Raw genomic sequence first — 16,643 nt, 5'->3', positions numbered from 1 at the left:
TTTATTTTATTTTTTTTAGGAAAACTGACCATGAATTCAATCAAGTATTTTTATTCATTGCCTTTTCGCATGCATTTATTTTGTTTCCTATAGCCCAGGTTCACACTGAGCTGCAGGAATAATGCTGTGTGAGTTCATCTGACTTCTCACAATTTCACTCCCGCATGTCAGTCCCGACTTCAGCCGCAATTTCAGAGACATCTTTGCAGGTTTTTGCACAGATGTCAATGTAAATCGCAGCCCGAAATTGCAAAAAGTAGTAAAGAAACTACATTTTTGAAATCGGTGCAGTGCCCCAGGTTTGGCGTCGCACTGATTAGGACGGTGCCATTGACAGCAATTGCTGCTGATTTGACAAGTCAAATCGCTTGTCAAAACTCTTCAGTGTGAACCTGGGCATAGAGTTTAATGCCATGTTTTTTCAGGGGTTAGTGAGGGTGTCTGGCAGAAACACACTTGTGTGATTGGTTCTAATGTATAGATAGCATACATTACACTTTCAGCTTAAATTTTTTTTTTTTTTTTTTAGAACAGAATTCTAGAACTGTGAACTGATGGTTCAACCTTTTTTCTTTCTGCAGCTTATGTGCAAGTGGTGTTATGAAATGATTGCTCAGTGCAGGATTTCCTTAATAGGACTGTGTAGTCCTATTAAATATGAGCATTGTGTGGTCAGGCCTTAGTATGATGTTGCTGCTACAGACAAAGAGGGTTATTTAAAGAGGAGATCCACCAAAAAAAAAAAAAAAATAATAAAATGAAAATAAAATAAAAGCCAGCAGCTACAAATACTGCAGCTGCTGACTTTTAACCACCTTCAGACCGGACCATTTTGCTGGTAAATGACCAGAGGTCTTTTTACAATTTGGCACTGCGCTGCTTTAACTGGTAATTGCACGGTCATGCAATGTTGTACCCAAACAAAATTTGCGTCCTTTTCTTCCCACAAATAGAGCTTTCTTTTGATGGTATTTGATTGCCTCTGCGATTTTTATTTTTTGCGATATAAACGTAAAAAGACCGCAAATTTTGAAAAAAAATGATATTTTCTACTTTTTGTTATTAGAAAAATCCAATAAACTCAATTTTAGTCATACATTTAGGCCAAAATGTATTCAGCCACATGTCTTTGGTAAAAAAAAAGTCAATAATTGTATATTTATTGGTTTGCGCAAAAGTTGTCACATCTACAAACTAATGCAGGCCATACACGGTCGAATTTCGAACGAATTTTCTTTTCAAAATCAGAAAATTCGTTTTTTTTTGTGATCCGATGATGCCACCATTGATTTTCGAAATTCGGCCGACCAAGCCTTCAATTTCACCTCATGTTGCTACAGAAAAGAATTTTCTTGGCTGGGAATCTTCTTTTCTCTCCGTACATTTTCTTTTATCTCCGTACATTTTCTTACGTTTCTCGCACGATTCTCCCATCATTGATCAGAAAATCGTTCGTTTTTCTAAAAATTTCCAACATGTCCGATTCCTCAAATTTTATTTCCGCACGAAAATCGGCTGTTGCTGCAGCCCACTAATGGTGCGAAATTCATACGAAAATTCTTAGATACGATTTTCGAAAGAAAATTCTTTCGAAATTCGAACCGTGTATGGCCGGCATTAGGTACGTTTTCTGGAATTTACGCAGCTTTTAGTTTACGACTGCCTATCTCATTTCTTGAGGTGCTAAAATGGCAGGGCAGTACAAACCCCCCCCCCCCCCCAAATGACCCCATTTTGGAAAGTAGACCCCCTAAGGAAATTGATAAGTGGCATGTTGAGCCCATTGAATATTTTCTTTTTTTGCCTCAAGCGATTGAATAATGACAAAAAAAAAAAATTATTTTTTTTTACACAAAGTTGTCACTAAATGATATATTGCTCACACATGCTATGGGCATATGTGAAATGACACCCCAAAATAAATTCTGCTGCTTCTCCTGAGTACGGGGATACCACATATGTGGGACTTTTTGGGAGCCTAGCCGCGTACGGGGCCCCGAAAAAACCAAGCACCGCCTTCAGGCTTTCTAAGGGCGTTACAGTTTTGAAGGCCATAAAATGCCAAGATGGCACAAACCCCCCCCCAAATGACCCCATTTTGGAAAGTAGACACCCCTAAATTTAGGGGTACACTAGTGAGACTAGGTAATAAATGGCGGGTGCCCTGAAACTATAAAAAAAATAACTAACCAACCAGCGTCACCTGTAACAGTTATATGGTGATCACTGGTGAAAGGGTTAACTAGGGGGCAATCAGGGGGCTTTATGCGGTAGTATATGGGGGTCCCTGGCGCTATAAAAAGCTGCGGCGAACCTAAATACCTACCTGCCTAACTAGCGTCACCTGTGACACTAATACAGTGATCAGAAAAACGATCGCTTATTAGGCTGGGTTCACACTGGAGCGATGCGGGAACGCCACGTATCCGCGGCGGGTTCCCGCATCACATGCCTCCCGGCGGCAGTTCACACTGCCCTATGCGAATTGCTGGGAGTGTCAGTGAAATGTTAATGACACCCCCAGATCAGTTCGCATATCGCAGTGCGATCTGCAAACTCGGATCGCATGGTGTGAACACCCATGCGATCCGATTCTGCTGCGGACCAAAAAAAGGGTCCCGTGCGAGTTTGCGGCGGGTGCGACACGAATTCAGCCATACTATCTGTATGGCTGAACTCGAATCGCACAGAGATCGGATGTGATTTGCAGTGCGGTGCGAATCACATCCGTTCTCATAAACCGCTGCAATGTGAACCCAGCCTTAGTGACACTGGCGACGGGGGGTGATCACGGGGTTAAACCTTTATTGGGGGGGTACCTTAGAACTAAAGGGGGGCTAACCCTAACTGCCCTAACAGTTATTACAGTCACAAATGACACCCGCCGGGTGATCAGGGGGTTAAACCTTTATTAGGTAATAAATGGCGGGTGCCCTGAAACTATAAAAAAATAACTAACCAACCAGCGTCACCTGTAACAGTTATATGGTGATCACTGGTGAAAGGGTTAACTAGGGGGCAATCAGGGGGCTTTATGCGGTAGTATATGGGGGTCCCTGGCGCTATAAAAAGCTGCGGCGAACCTAAATACCTACCTGCCTAACTAGCGTCACCTGTGACACTAATACAGTGATCAGAAAAACGATCGCTTATTAGGCTGGGTTCACACTGGAGCGATGCGGGAACGCCATGAATCCGCGGCGGGTTCCCGCATCGCATGCCTCCCGGCGGCAGTTCACACTGCCCTATGCGAACTGCTGGGAGTGTCAGTGAAATGTTAATGACACCCCCAGATCAGTTCGCATATCGCAGTGCGATCTGCAAACTTGGATCGCATGGTGTGAACACCCATGCGATCCGATTCTGCTGCGGGCCAAAAAAAGGGTCCCGTGCGAATTTGCGGCAGGTGCGGCGGGTGCGACACGAATTCAGCCATACTATCTGTATGGCTGAACTCGAATCGCACAGAGATCGGATGTGATTTGCACTGCAGTGCGGTGCGAATCACATTCGTTCTCATAAACCGCTGCAATGTGAACCCAGCCTTAGTGACACTGGCGACGGGGGGTGATCACGGGGTTAAACCTTTATTGGGGGGGTTAGGGGGGCACATTAGAACTAAAGGGGGCTAACCCTAACTGCCCTAACAGTTATTACAGTCACAAATGACACCAATGCAAAAAAAAAAAAAGCAATTGGTGTCACTGTGACTGGGGGGGGCAGGGGTAATTGGGGGGTGATCGGGGGGTAAAGGGGGGGTGTGAGTGTGCCTGGCATGTTTTACTGTATGTGTGGTGTGTTGGTGCAACTCACCGAACCTCTCTCCTCGGTGCCGGAACGAAAAATACCGACACGGAGGAGAGAATACATCACTTCCTCTCCTGTGTTTACATTACAGGAGAGGAAATGATGTCACGGGACATTTTCATTCGTCGGGAGCAATCGCGAGGGGGTGGCCATGAATGAATGGCCGTCCCCTCGTCCGGGATCGCTCCCGAACGAATACCGACCGCCGCAGGCACCGGGCGGGGGCCCGATCGGGCCCCCGACCGGCGGGCAGGCAAGGACGTACATGTAAGCCCTTATGCCTGCCCGTGCCATTCTGTCGACGTACATCGTCGTGCGGCGTTCGGGAAGTGGTTAATAAATGGTCACTTACCTGTCTCAGGCTCCAGTGATGCCGAGGACGATCAATCTCTCGGCAGCTGCTGCCGCCATCCTCTGTGAGGGAATCGGGAAGTGAAGCTTTGCGGCTTCACTTCTCGGTTCCCTACTGCGCATGCTTGAGTCGCAATGAGCATCCTAACTGGTCCCCGCTATCTTCTGGGACCTGTGTGTTTCCCAGGAGATGGGGGGGTCGGGAAGGGTCGTGACTCCCGCGGGAGTCTGTTCCTGGAAGTGTGTGCAAATACCTGTATTATACAGGGAGGGTTCCGAAAAGTGGAGGTTCCATTTTTGTGTGAACCTCCGCTTTAAGAAAGGCAAATCCATTTTGCACTGAAAGTGCACTTTCAAGTGCAGTCGCTGTAGATCCGAGGGGGATATGCAAGGAAAATAAAACGGCATTTTTGCTTGCATATGATTGAATGATAAAATTGCAGAGCTTCCCCTCAGATCTACAGCGACTGCACCTGCAGCGTAGATGACCCTTTAGTAAATCAACCCCAAAGTATCTTCATATGTTTTTGTAAAATACTTCACTTTAATTCCACTTTCAAGAAATGGCAGTTTCAGAAAATATAAAACCTGTATCTCTGCTACTTAGCAGAGTTGTGTTGGTGCAAGAACCAGGCTTGTCTTTCTAGCAGTATTACTGGAACATACCAGACACCTGGCTGCTTCAGTGTTGTCTCTGTGAAGAGTGAGTGAATGTTGCCCTGTGAGGGAGTGCTTTTTACTGCACTGTTTTTAGCAAAGCAGTTGTAAAAGGCATGCCAAGTCTGACTTTGGATGATTTCCAGATCAAAGTGTCAGCAAGATCTGCATACTTGACAGTTCATGAAGCATGAAGTCAGCCTTTTCCTCCACAAAAACTAAATAAAAAAACATAATATGCTTGTACATACCCTTTTTAACTTATGTAAAAACTCTAGCCTGCCTGTGAAGCCCCTTATTTCTGGACATGTGTTCCACACAAGTATTGACTTTTCCTATTTAGGTACTTTAATTACCTATTCAGAGATGCCTGTCTAACGCTGGCCATACGTTATACACATTTCTTGTACAATTTCCTTTAGATTTACCAAAACCATATAATATGAGGTCAAACCTAAACACTTTAAATTTATATGCAATTGGGCCCTTGCACTACACAGTTGAAGGTAAATCTAAAGGCAAATTGATTAGGAAATGTGTATAATGTATGTCCAGCTCTGAGGGGAGCAGCACACAGAAGGCTTTTTACTTTCATGCATAGAATGCATTAAGGGAAAAAACCTTCAGCCTTTACAACTAATTTAAGTTTAGGAGCTCCTGGGGTGTGCTGGAGTAGGGCAGGTTCTCCTAATGTCAGATACCAACATTTCTTATGGACACATAGGAGTTGATTTACTAAAGGCAAATCCACGCTGCACTACAAGTGCACTTGGAAGTGCAGTCGTCATAGATCTGAAATGAGAGGAATCTCCGCTGATTTTATCGTCCAATCATGTGCAAGCAAAAGCTGTATTTTATTTGATGTGATCACATTCCCTCTGTTCTCAGCTGCATAAGTGCTGGGGGGAGGAGAAGCAACAGGGCACTGATCTTCTCAGTGAAAGGCTGTGCTTGGGGAGGGGGATGTCAGGACACGTGATCATTGGAGAAGAGCAGGCTGAATTCCCAGCATAGCTAGAGAACTGATCAGTGTGGTCAGTTTTTAGTAGGAAACACACAGCCATTAATGTCTAAACTGCTGGCAACAAAAGTGAGTACACCCCTAAGTGAAACTGTCCAAATTAGGCCCAAAGTGTCAATATTTTGTGTGGCCACCATTATTTTCCAGCACTGCCTTAACCCTCTTGGGCATGGAGTTCACCAGATCTTCACAGGTTGCCACTGCAGTCCTCTTCCACTCCTCCATGATGACACCACAGAGCTGGTGGATGTTAGAGACCTTGCGCTCCTCCACCTTCCATTTGAGGATGCCCCACAGATGCTCAATAAGGTTTAGGTCTGGAGACACGCTTAGCCAGTCCATCACCTTTACCCTCAGCTTCTTTAGCAAAGGCAGTGGTCATCTTGGAGGTGTGTTTTGAAGTCATCATGTTGGAATACTGCCCTGCGGCCCAGTCTCCAAAAAGAGGGAATCATGCTCGGCTTCAGTATGTCACAGTACATATTGACATTCATGGTTCCCTCAATGACTGTAGCTCCCCAGTGTTGGCAGCACTCATGCAGCCCCAGACCATGACACTCCCACCACCATGCTTGACTGTAGGCAAGAGAGACTTGTCTTTGTACGCCTCACCTGGTTTCCGCCACACACGCTTGACACCATCTGAACCAAATACATTTATCTTGGTCTCCTCAGACCACAGGACATGGTTCAAGTAATCCATGTCCTTAATCTGCTTGTGTTCAGCAAACTGTTTGCAGGTTTTCTTGTGCATCATCTTCAGAAGAGACTTCCTTCTGGGATGACAGCCCTGCAGACCAATTTGATGCAGTGTGTGGCATATGGTCTGAGCACTGACAGGCTGACTTCCCACCACTTCAACCTCTGCAGCAATGCTGGCAGCACTCAAACGTCTATTTTCCAATGATAACCTCTGGATATGACGCTTAGCACATGCACTCAACTTCTTTGGTCGACCACGGCGAGGCCTGTTCTGAGTAAAACCTGTCCTGTTAAACCACTGTGTGGTCTTGGCCACCGTGCTGCAGCTCATTTTCGGGGTTTTGGCAATCTTCTTATATCCTAGACCATCTTTATGTAGAGGAAAAATTCTTTTATCCAGATCCTCAGTTCTTTGCCATGAGTTGCCATGTTGAACTTTCAGTGACCAGTATGACAGAGTGAGAACGATAACACAACATTTCACACCTGCTCCCCATTTACACTTGAGACCTTGTAACACTGAATCACATGACACTGGGGAGGGAAAATGGCCAATTGGGCCCAATTTGGACATTTTCACTTATGGACGTAGAAACTTTTGTTGCCAGTGGTTTAGACAACAATGGCTGTGTGTAAAAGGCATGTCAAGTCCGACTTTGGATGACATTAGAATTCTACTATAGCTTGTAGGCAGAACATTCGACCGGAAATGTACGATTGCGGCGTCATACAGTTTAGATGCTCCCTCGAATCTTCTTAAAACGTCTGATAGACACCATAAGCCTTCAATGACAGATTCAACCTTAATTATTTTGGAAATAATGCATTTTTTAACGAAACAAAAATGTAAGGGGGGTGTGTGTGTGTGTGTGTGTGTGTGTGTGTGTGTATGTATATATATATATGTGTATGTATGTGTAATTATATTTGCAAATGTTATAAAAGGGAACAGAGCAGTATTGGATAAAGGAGTGGAGGTCTGCTTTAAGGTGTTCAAAACCACATTAGAAGATGAGGTAAACTCCATCTTTATTCCAATTTATATGGCTGGACTTTTCACTTACTCGTGTTTACTTCCTCTGTGGCCAGCAAACAGGGTGTAGGAAGCAAGCAGGAATTTACAGGTGTGTGAGCAGAACAAGTACTGTACATGACTTGCATATCTGATTTCAGGCAGTCGCATAAAACATTCTTTGACCGTGAAACATTCTCTGTTCCAATCGGATGTTGGGATATTATGAAACTTCTTGTTTTGGTGAAACGGCAAGTCCCAGAACAAGCTTTCTCTGCACAAACTATGCAATGACTTAGATTTCTTACAGCTAGGTACCCAGAGATTTCAAGAAGCGTAACTTTTAAATCTTTTGTTTGCAGTTGGGAAATTTTCATTTACGAAGGATTTACATTTTGTTCAAAGGGATGGAAAAGAGGTCTGACTCCACATTTCATCTAGGGAAGCGGAAGAATGCTGTTATAAATCATGTTCTAGGTAGTGAAGGCAATTATGGGGGCCTTTTTGTAGGCTCTTTTTCCTAGCTTATACAGAGTGCTCTGACCACCAGGTTCCGGATGGGTCTGATCATACATGACGTGCAGATCCCACGTACCTGAAGTACCTTTTTGCGCTACTGTACATTCATAGTCAGGTTGGGTCTTATTGGTGGTAGTTATGCTGTCTGCCTACCTTTTTTGTACTGACCTTGTAATCCTAGTTCTGTCAGCTTATTTCTTTATCATACATCACGGGACACAGCACACCATAACTGGGTTATACGCTACCTTTAGGTGATTGGACACTGAGAAACAATAGAAAGCCCCCCCCCCCTCCCATATATCCCCTCTCCCATACAGGAAGTACCTCTGTTTTTTTGTTTTTTTTTCGCCATCGTCTTGGGGGTGATGGTCATGGCTGTTTGAAGCTCTTTAAAACTTAATAATGTCCCAGTAAAGGGCATTATGATCGGATCCATTTGGATGGCATGAAGGCTAAAATGGATGGTACCTGAGCCTCATGGGAAGGAGAGAAGATTTCTTGAGGTTTTGCCTGTAATGCAGCCTTACAGCGCTGGACCCTGCGTAATGGAAACCTGTGCAGTGTTTGTTCTGACAAAGGTCCTTTCCTGCAGGGTGCTATACATGTCCAGGGGAGTGGACCCCAGATTGAGAGGGACCCAGTCTCTGAAGGTCTTTTATGACACAGCTCGCTGCGATGGGTAAAGATTGGACTCCTGTTATGTTCAGAGTCCTGCAGCAGGAATGGTAAGTTTTCATTTGTTTGCAGTTTCTCTTTAAAAAAAAAAAAAAAGTGAGAAATATGACTGTTCTCCTGGTGGCCACTGGGAGCAGTGTGCCATTTAATCATGTTATGTACTCTTGCTCATGTGGACTGCGGTTTATCTTCCAGCCACTAGAGGGCGCAGGCTCGCTCAGTATGGCCTATTTTTATATAGGCAGGAAGTGGAAGGGCGGCCATGCCATTTGGCAACAGGTTCAGTTGGCCTCTGGAAACACAGCAGCCTAAAGATAGGACTGTTTATTGGGATGCCTGCTGTACCAGTAAAATGGTCCCAAAAAAAGAGAGAGGCAGCCGGGGGAAGCAGGAGCACCGCTCTCAGGTTCAGTGATCTGGCAGGTATCCCCCTCCCCTGATGTACAGTGGTTTCATTTGAACCACTGTGGTGTTTGGCATTGCAGTGTGTCCTGGTGCATTAATTTTTCATCACCCTACGGCCGCATCATCTTGTTCATGCCTGATCTTGGTTAATTGAAGCCTAAGCAGGATCAAGCCTGGTTAGTATACAGATGGAAAACTTCCCGGGGATACCAGATGCTGTAAGCTATTTCCCACCAGGGTGAGGGAAGTATCTGAGGCTGCTGGGGTTTTTTGAGAGCATCTCAGGCCAGTAAAACTTGGCAGTCTCTGAGCTGGTTTATTCCATCTTTTGCCATCAGAAACCTGCTAGGTTAAGGGCACCTCTTGGGTGGGGGTCTGTCAGAGAGTTGTCAGTCTTTGCCTTACATTTGCTCTGTAATTAAATTAAAGTGGTTGTAAACCCTTACAAACCACTTTGACCTACAGGTAAGCCTAGATTAAGGCTTACCTGTAGGTCCAAGAAATATCTCCTAAACCTATGCGGTTTAGGAGATATTTGCCCGAAGACAGGCACTGCTGTCTACGGCGCATGCACCGTAGACAGCGGCGCATTGAGCGCGGCATCGTTAATGACGAAGATGACGGGAGTGACGTCATCGCGGCTTCGCCGAATGACAGCTACGGAGCTGCGAGACCCACCGAGAAGATGGATGCGCCGGGCTACAGGGGACAGCGGTGACTTCGCTGGCTCCTGTGTCAGGTAAGTGACACATAATGGGCTACTATGCGATGCATAGTAGTCCATTTTGCTTTGCCTTTGCAGGGAATGAAAGAGGAAGTAAACCCATCAGGATTTACTTCCTCTTTAAATGGTGGCAGTTCCGAAGTCAAATAGGAACATGAGGGTTATCTTAAAGAGGAAGTAAAGGTTATTAAAAAAAAAATGCAACCTGCAAGGCAAAGGCATAATGAGCTAGTATGTATAGCATACTAGCTCATTATGAATAACTTGCCTGAGAACGAAGCCCCCAAAGCAGTCCTCCGTATTCATCTTCGCCACTCCCATGTATCCCGGAGTTACTTCTGGGTCTCGCTGCGCACGGGAGCTGACACGAGCGGCATATCGGCAAAACGCTGATGACTCTTATTTTCAGCCTCCGATATATTGGTGTCCCCCTAACAGGAAGTGAATAGAGCCTTGGAGTAGTAACAACCTGACCGGGATCCTAATCCTTTCTTATCCATCCAAAGCAAAAGGAGAAAATAGAACTTGGTGAGTCCAGGAACCGATTAGACACAGAACGCATGTGAACGCAGCTAAACATGCTGTAAGGCAGAAACGTCTAAATGCAGGAAAGAGTGTTCTGGGAGGCATACGTTTTTTTTTTTTTTTTTGTTGCTTCCAGACAACTTCTGTATTTTAGAAAAGCTAAACGCAGTAGTGACAATGTGAATTAGGCCTAACACTGCTAAATTTTGACAATACATTTTCATGTATAGGCAAAATAAAAATGAGCTTGCGTTTTAATTGATGTTTTTCTTTTTGCTGTGTTTGGATTTCAGAGTGCAAGAGTGAATGTATTGTGGCATTTATGCATTTCCTGTTCAGACACAAAACTCCACAATAGACTCCGGTGATCGATGTTTAGTTTTTCCAGTAAAGCTACACCAAAGGGGCTTTACCAAGCAATGTTATACTCCTGTGTGTAATGCTTTCTTTTGTACATTATGCTCATATGTCATTCCAATTAGTTCACTTACCAATACTGGAAACTGAGTCTTTATAAGTTCATTCCATTATGAAATTAGACTTTGCAAATCAGTTTGCAAAATGGCTTTTATTTTTTTGTTATGGGGGGGGGGGGTTAAAACCAGAAAGCCAAGAAACTGTCACAATTTTATAAAAAAAAAAAAAGGGGGTCGAGTAAAGCTCCATCTGTACTCATTCAGTACCCTGAATGGAAAACTGCAAGGTCCAGCAGCCTTTGCAGTTGTTGGCTTGTAGTTTTCAATGAACTACCACGGCCCTGTGGAGCGCTGTAGTAGTTCATCCCCTCTTCCTGTCAGATTGTATCTGCTTGCCCGTACGTGCGCTTGGATACACTGGCAGATCTAGTGGAGACCCGCATCGTACCAGCAATATATATTTTTATAAATGATTGTATTATATAACTTTTTCATTTTAATATCATGAATTTTAAATGACTCTGAATCTGTCGGTCAATATTGGTACTTTTTTGTTTATTTTTGAAGCGGTATTAAAAATCCTGCTTTGTGCATATTTGGCAAACCGCATCAAGAACGCACCACCCCATTGCAATGCATTAAACGCTCAGAGAACGCATCACATCGGCACCTGTCAAAATAAATATATAAAGTGACTTCAGTGTATAAATCAATTGAACATTACTGGGTGTAACCAAGGCTAAAATCAATCACTCTGTGATGCCCCTAGTCATCCAACGATCGCCTCACACTTCACACTCTGTTAAATCAGCAGCAATAGAAAATAGGCGTATAAACATGCAATATAAATAACGATCCAAAACATGTAATAAAAGTGATCCTAGTGCATAAATAACTTGTGTCTCAAGGCTGGATACCTAACACACAAATCTACATAACAATATAATGGTGCATGTCCATCGATACTACAAGTCCTTTTTATAAAAGTCCCTTTTGTGCGGTAGTGCACAATATCCCTGCACCCTTTTTTTTTTTTTTGCAAATCTGTTTATTGGAATTTCAGACAGTGAACAAGTAACCAAAAGCAAAACAAGACAGACAAAAACAAAAACAAAAACACATACATTGGTCACGATTAGTGTTACAGGCGTGGCGTGTAGAGAGTTGCAATATAAGACAGTGCATTACATAAAAAAACATGTCGGAGAATTCAAGGCATCTCACCGGCCACAAAGAGCCGACTCCATGTGCAGTAGGATGACTCAGGACTAAACCATGCTACTCAGATATACAACATTTCCACTAGTGCATATTCCTATTCATTTACAAACGAAAATGCGTTAAGTAGGCTATGGGTCTGAGGCCGTGGAGGCATCCGCCAGCCAGCTGGACCAGACCTTGTCATATTTTTGCGGGCAACCTCTATTAACATAGCAGTCCCTGTAGAGAGGCAGGCTGTCGTTCACCAATTTTTTCCACAGGGAGAGAGGGGGAGGAGTGGGCTTACGCCAGCTGAGCGCAATGGCCTTGCGGGCATAGAAGAGAAGTAGCCCAGCTAGGGTGCGCCGCACCACAGTGGGAATTAGCTGATCTAGCAGGCCCAGTATGCAAGTTTCTATAGAGAGTGGGAGCGATATGGAGGTGACCTGTGTAATGACCCCTAGTATCTCCTTCCAATAGTCAACAATGGCTGGGCAGGTCCAAAAAATATGAATGAAGTCCCCCGGTATTGTCCCACAACGCCAACATCCCGGCGGGGAGGCGGGGTTCCCTGCACCCTTTTTAGTGGGGATTTTTCATAATATAGGTGACACTCTTGCTCCCACATCACCTCTGTCCTCTTTAGCCTCTCACCTCAGGTAAGTATTAAATCAGCATAGCATATGGTTCTTTGGACAGTGTACTGACGCGTAGTCCCCTCTTTTGGGTCCTCTATAGTTTCCGATCTGCTCTCACATATGTTCTGTCATGTTGTGTCTCCCCCTGGGAGAAAAACCAATGTCTTTTGCAGAGACATTGGGGTACCATTTTTTCTTTTTTGGAATAGTTTTTGGTGGCGCAGGCAGTGGTATTTGTTCAGAAAGAGAATTTCCTAGGTGGAGACAGAGGAGCTAAACCTTATATACTGTAGGTGTATATTCTCTCCAAGGTCTCTTGCACACGGCATAAAATTGTACTGTTCTTTATATGTGCGGGATCTTGATGATAGGGACTGACAGATCCTGAGTAAATCTAGATGAGCTCTGTATAGACCTCACTATGCAAACCTAAAATTTATGTTCATCCTCTTCAAACTTGCAGTGTTCAGTTTATGCCTGTATGCTCATAGGTAGTTGTGTATACATGGAAATTACCGCACTTAGATTTGACTGCTTAACTGTGTCCAGGGTTGGTAATTAACTTTAAATAAGTCTACCATTTAATAAAATGTGGGGGTGGGGAGGGAGAAGGTGAACAAATCCCATTCAGGATTGTTAGACAATTGACCCTTTCTCTTGTAACCATAGGACTGAGCTGCACCAATGATGTCTGACAACGGAGAACTCGAAGATAAGCCACCAGCCCCTCCAGTGCGGATAAGCAGCGCAACAGTCTTCGGATCTGGGTTAAAGGACCCCCTATCAAGCAATCACAGCCTTAAACCCCTTCCACTGATCCCGGAGGAAAGAAAATCTTCAAGAAATAAAATAATATCCATCTTTTCTAGTAATGAAAAAGGTAAGTTAGTACTGTGTGTACTTGAAAGCAATGGAATGGAAAGTTTAATGGTAAAGCTCAACTCCCTGCAAAAAAAACGTTTGTTTAACCACTTCCCGCCTATAGCAGGATGTGGTTCTGTTATCCTGACTGGACGTCATATTATGTCCAGCAGGACAAAATACCGGCGTGCGGCTATTCTTTGATCATGGTAAGAAGCCTCTGACGGGCTTATTACAACGTGATCAACTGACCAATGATCACAGCTGATCATTGCATGAACCAGGAAGTGCCTGTTACAGCATTCCTCAGTTTGCGCTGACAGGGAGAGCCAATCGGCGGCTCTCCCTGTCAGAGGAGGGGTCCGTGCTGATAATCAGATGTGCCACCTCAGTTGCCAAAAAAGGTGCCAATCAGCTGCCAGTCAGTGCGCCATCAGGATTGCCTCAGTGCCCATTAAAGTGCCAGTCAGTGTCCATCACATTGCCAATCAGTGCCCTACAGTAACACCTGTCAGAACCTCATCAGTGCTGCCTCATCAGTGCCCGTCAGTGAAGGAGAAAACAAAAAATAAAAACCCCAGTAGGGATCAAATACCAACAAAAGAAAGCTCTATTTGTGGGAAGAAAATTATAAGTTTAGTTTGGGTACAGTGTTGCATGACCGCGCAATTGTCATTCAAATTGCGATATCACTGAAAGCTGGAAATTGTCCTGGGCAGGAATGGGCGAAAGTGCCAGGTATTGAAGTAGTTAATTACATTCCTCAATGTCCACAAAGGCTATAAATTCACTTTGCATGCACAAAATGCCCTTGCATACTCAGATATTACTTTACACAAAAGTAGTGACATCATCCTGGTCCTGTACATGGTTAGAGAGCAGAGCTGTGGGAGGGGCCCACACCGCTGAAAACGGCCAGTTCCAGGTGGAGACAAGTCCAGTTACAAGTCCAGTTACCCTGCACAGCAAGAGAGAGGGCAACAATGATCGGTCTTTATTACATGAAGCTTTGCACAGACTCGGTTCACACTTTTACTCCACACACCTGAAAGAAATACACAAAGTAAACCCGGATTCCAGGGAGAGTACACATGTGAGATGTATTTAGATTAAGATAACCAAATATCTTTAATCCAGAGGTTTTTTTTTTGGAGATCCTGCCAACAAAAAAGCCTTAGGGTGTGCCCGCCTATGCGCAGAACACTGATCTTCCCAGTAAAAGGCTATACAAAAGAGGGGGGGGATTGTAAGGACAGGTCTGATTATTGGAGAGCAGGTGGTGTTCTCAGCCTAGCTGGAGAATTGACCACCCTGTGCTCTCATGACTAGTCACAGGTTTATAATAGGAAAGCAGAGAGACTGGCAGGAACACCAGGTATTTCACACCAAAGAGAATAGGATACTTTCTCGTACAAGGTACAGCAGGCACATATCAGGAATATGAAATGTTAGGGTAACATTCTTTCATTTCATGCTTGACTGTGCTCTGTAATAGAATCATAATGTTAGGGCACTTTCACACTGGGGGGGGGGCACACACTTCGGTGGTAAAGCACCACTATTACTAGCGGCACTTTACTGTCATTTTAGTGGTGCTTTTAGCTTCCAAGCAGCACAGTTGGACAGGCTGTCTGTGCAGCTGTTGTGTCCTAATAGACAATAGTGAGCTACCTGGAGGTTCCCGTGTTCCCTCTGACAACTACCCAGACTAAATCGGTCCTGCAGGTGCATAAACTTAATCTGATTGCCCGAGGTGGAGACAGCGATGTCATCTCCCCGTCTCTCCACTCAGGCCAATCGGAGGGAGCCTATTCATTGATAAAAACTACAGCGCTTCCTCCGGAAAACTGAGTAGCACTCAGCCCAACTCAATTTTGTTCTGTAAACAAACAGGTAGTCACTCATACTGCTGCAGGAACACAGTATTGTGTATACTATTTTGTACCTGATGTTACTGCTGATCTATCACTCACATCCACCAAATAACTTCACAATAGAAATAGTTTGTGCAGGTTATATAAATTGACAGGAAGCCTGGATTTAAATAGTGTTAATGGTTTAAAATAATCCATCCTATTTATATTCAATCAGTAGGACCTTCATGCTATAGCTTCATGCTATCTCTGTACAGGTGTATCGTACTACTACTGTTGGTAAAAATGTAAACGCTATAAAATGTGTGTGGGGTTTTTGTTTTGTTTTTTTGGCCCAGATAGACCAAAATGCAATATATACACTATATGTACAAATAATTTTATTTACTAATCAATTTTGTGGATTTGCTATTTATGGAACTAAACTGTGTGGGATGCTCACATTTGGGTGACACCTGTATGCTTTTCATTGAAATGCTGTCCACTATTTGTCTTAAGAGATTACATAAACATCAGAACTAATTCAGTCACAACATTGTCTACATATTTATATTGCTTGGATAGCAATAAGGATTCCCTTCACTTTCCTGCTTTTTCTCTCAACAGTGGGCAAAAAGAAAGAGCGTCCTGAGATCTCTCCGCCCTCTGACTTTGAACACACCATACATGTGGGTTTCGATGCTGTGACTGGGGAATTCACTGTAAGTATGGAATCCCAGAGCTGAAGTGTACATTTCACCACCGTAACACCTGAAGTAAGGTTGAGGCACAACTTGTATAAAATGGTCTGCATACTTAATTTATTTAAAATGATGCCCTAGCAGTAAGCGCTCCTATTCCTTATTTGTCCAAAGGATGAGGATTGGCCAAACGCATTCCATTATTATTTTTTAGTTCTGGCACATAATGGTTTTACTCATGTGAACACCATAAGCAGTGTTTGTTTCTCTTACATTCACCGACCGACACATCTCATCTCTGTAACTAAATGGGTTGTTAGCCCTATCACTGGAGATACTAGGCAAGTTGTAATACAACATTTCACAACTTTTAGTTCTGCCCATGGGTCGGTCCCTAGGGCACAACCCCACAGCCTGCTTAGTGAGGAGATAAGACCTAGGAACCCTGCGGGCCCATAGGTCTGTGTTGTGTTGGGGTGTTTTTTTTTATATATATATAGATAGATGCTTGGCTTTTTGCACAAGATGAATGATCCTGTGATCTATCAACAGCCGGCTGGGTGACAGGCTGGT

At 44.0% G+C, this 16,643-nt stretch overlaps 1 protein-coding gene across 1 annotated transcript in view; it reads left to right on the top strand.

Annotated features, from left to right (window-relative positions):
- The window catches only part of PAK2 (p21 (RAC1) activated kinase 2), a 70,237-nt gene that overhangs the window by 19,575 nt on the left and 34,019 nt on the right, over nucleotides 1-16,643 (top strand). The window contains exons 2-3 of the mRNA XM_077488595.1: nucleotides 13,325-13,535; nucleotides 15,997-16,091. Of these exons, the coding sequence (XP_077344721.1) occupies nucleotides 13,340-13,535; nucleotides 15,997-16,091 (291 nt within the window). The 5' untranslated portion in view covers nucleotides 13,325-13,339. The remainder of the gene's footprint in view (nucleotides 1-13,324; nucleotides 13,536-15,996; nucleotides 16,092-16,643) is intronic.

This window comes from Lithobates pipiens, unplaced genomic scaffold (genome assembly GCF_037356315.1).
Source record: "Lithobates pipiens isolate NorthernLeopardFrog02 unplaced genomic scaffold, aLitPip1_a1.2 Scaffold_18, whole genome shotgun sequence".
Lineage (NCBI taxonomy): Eukaryota > Metazoa > Chordata > Amphibia > Anura > Ranidae > Lithobates > Lithobates pipiens.
Note: the sequence above shows the minus strand (reverse complement) of the source record. Positions and strands in the feature narration are given on the sequence as shown.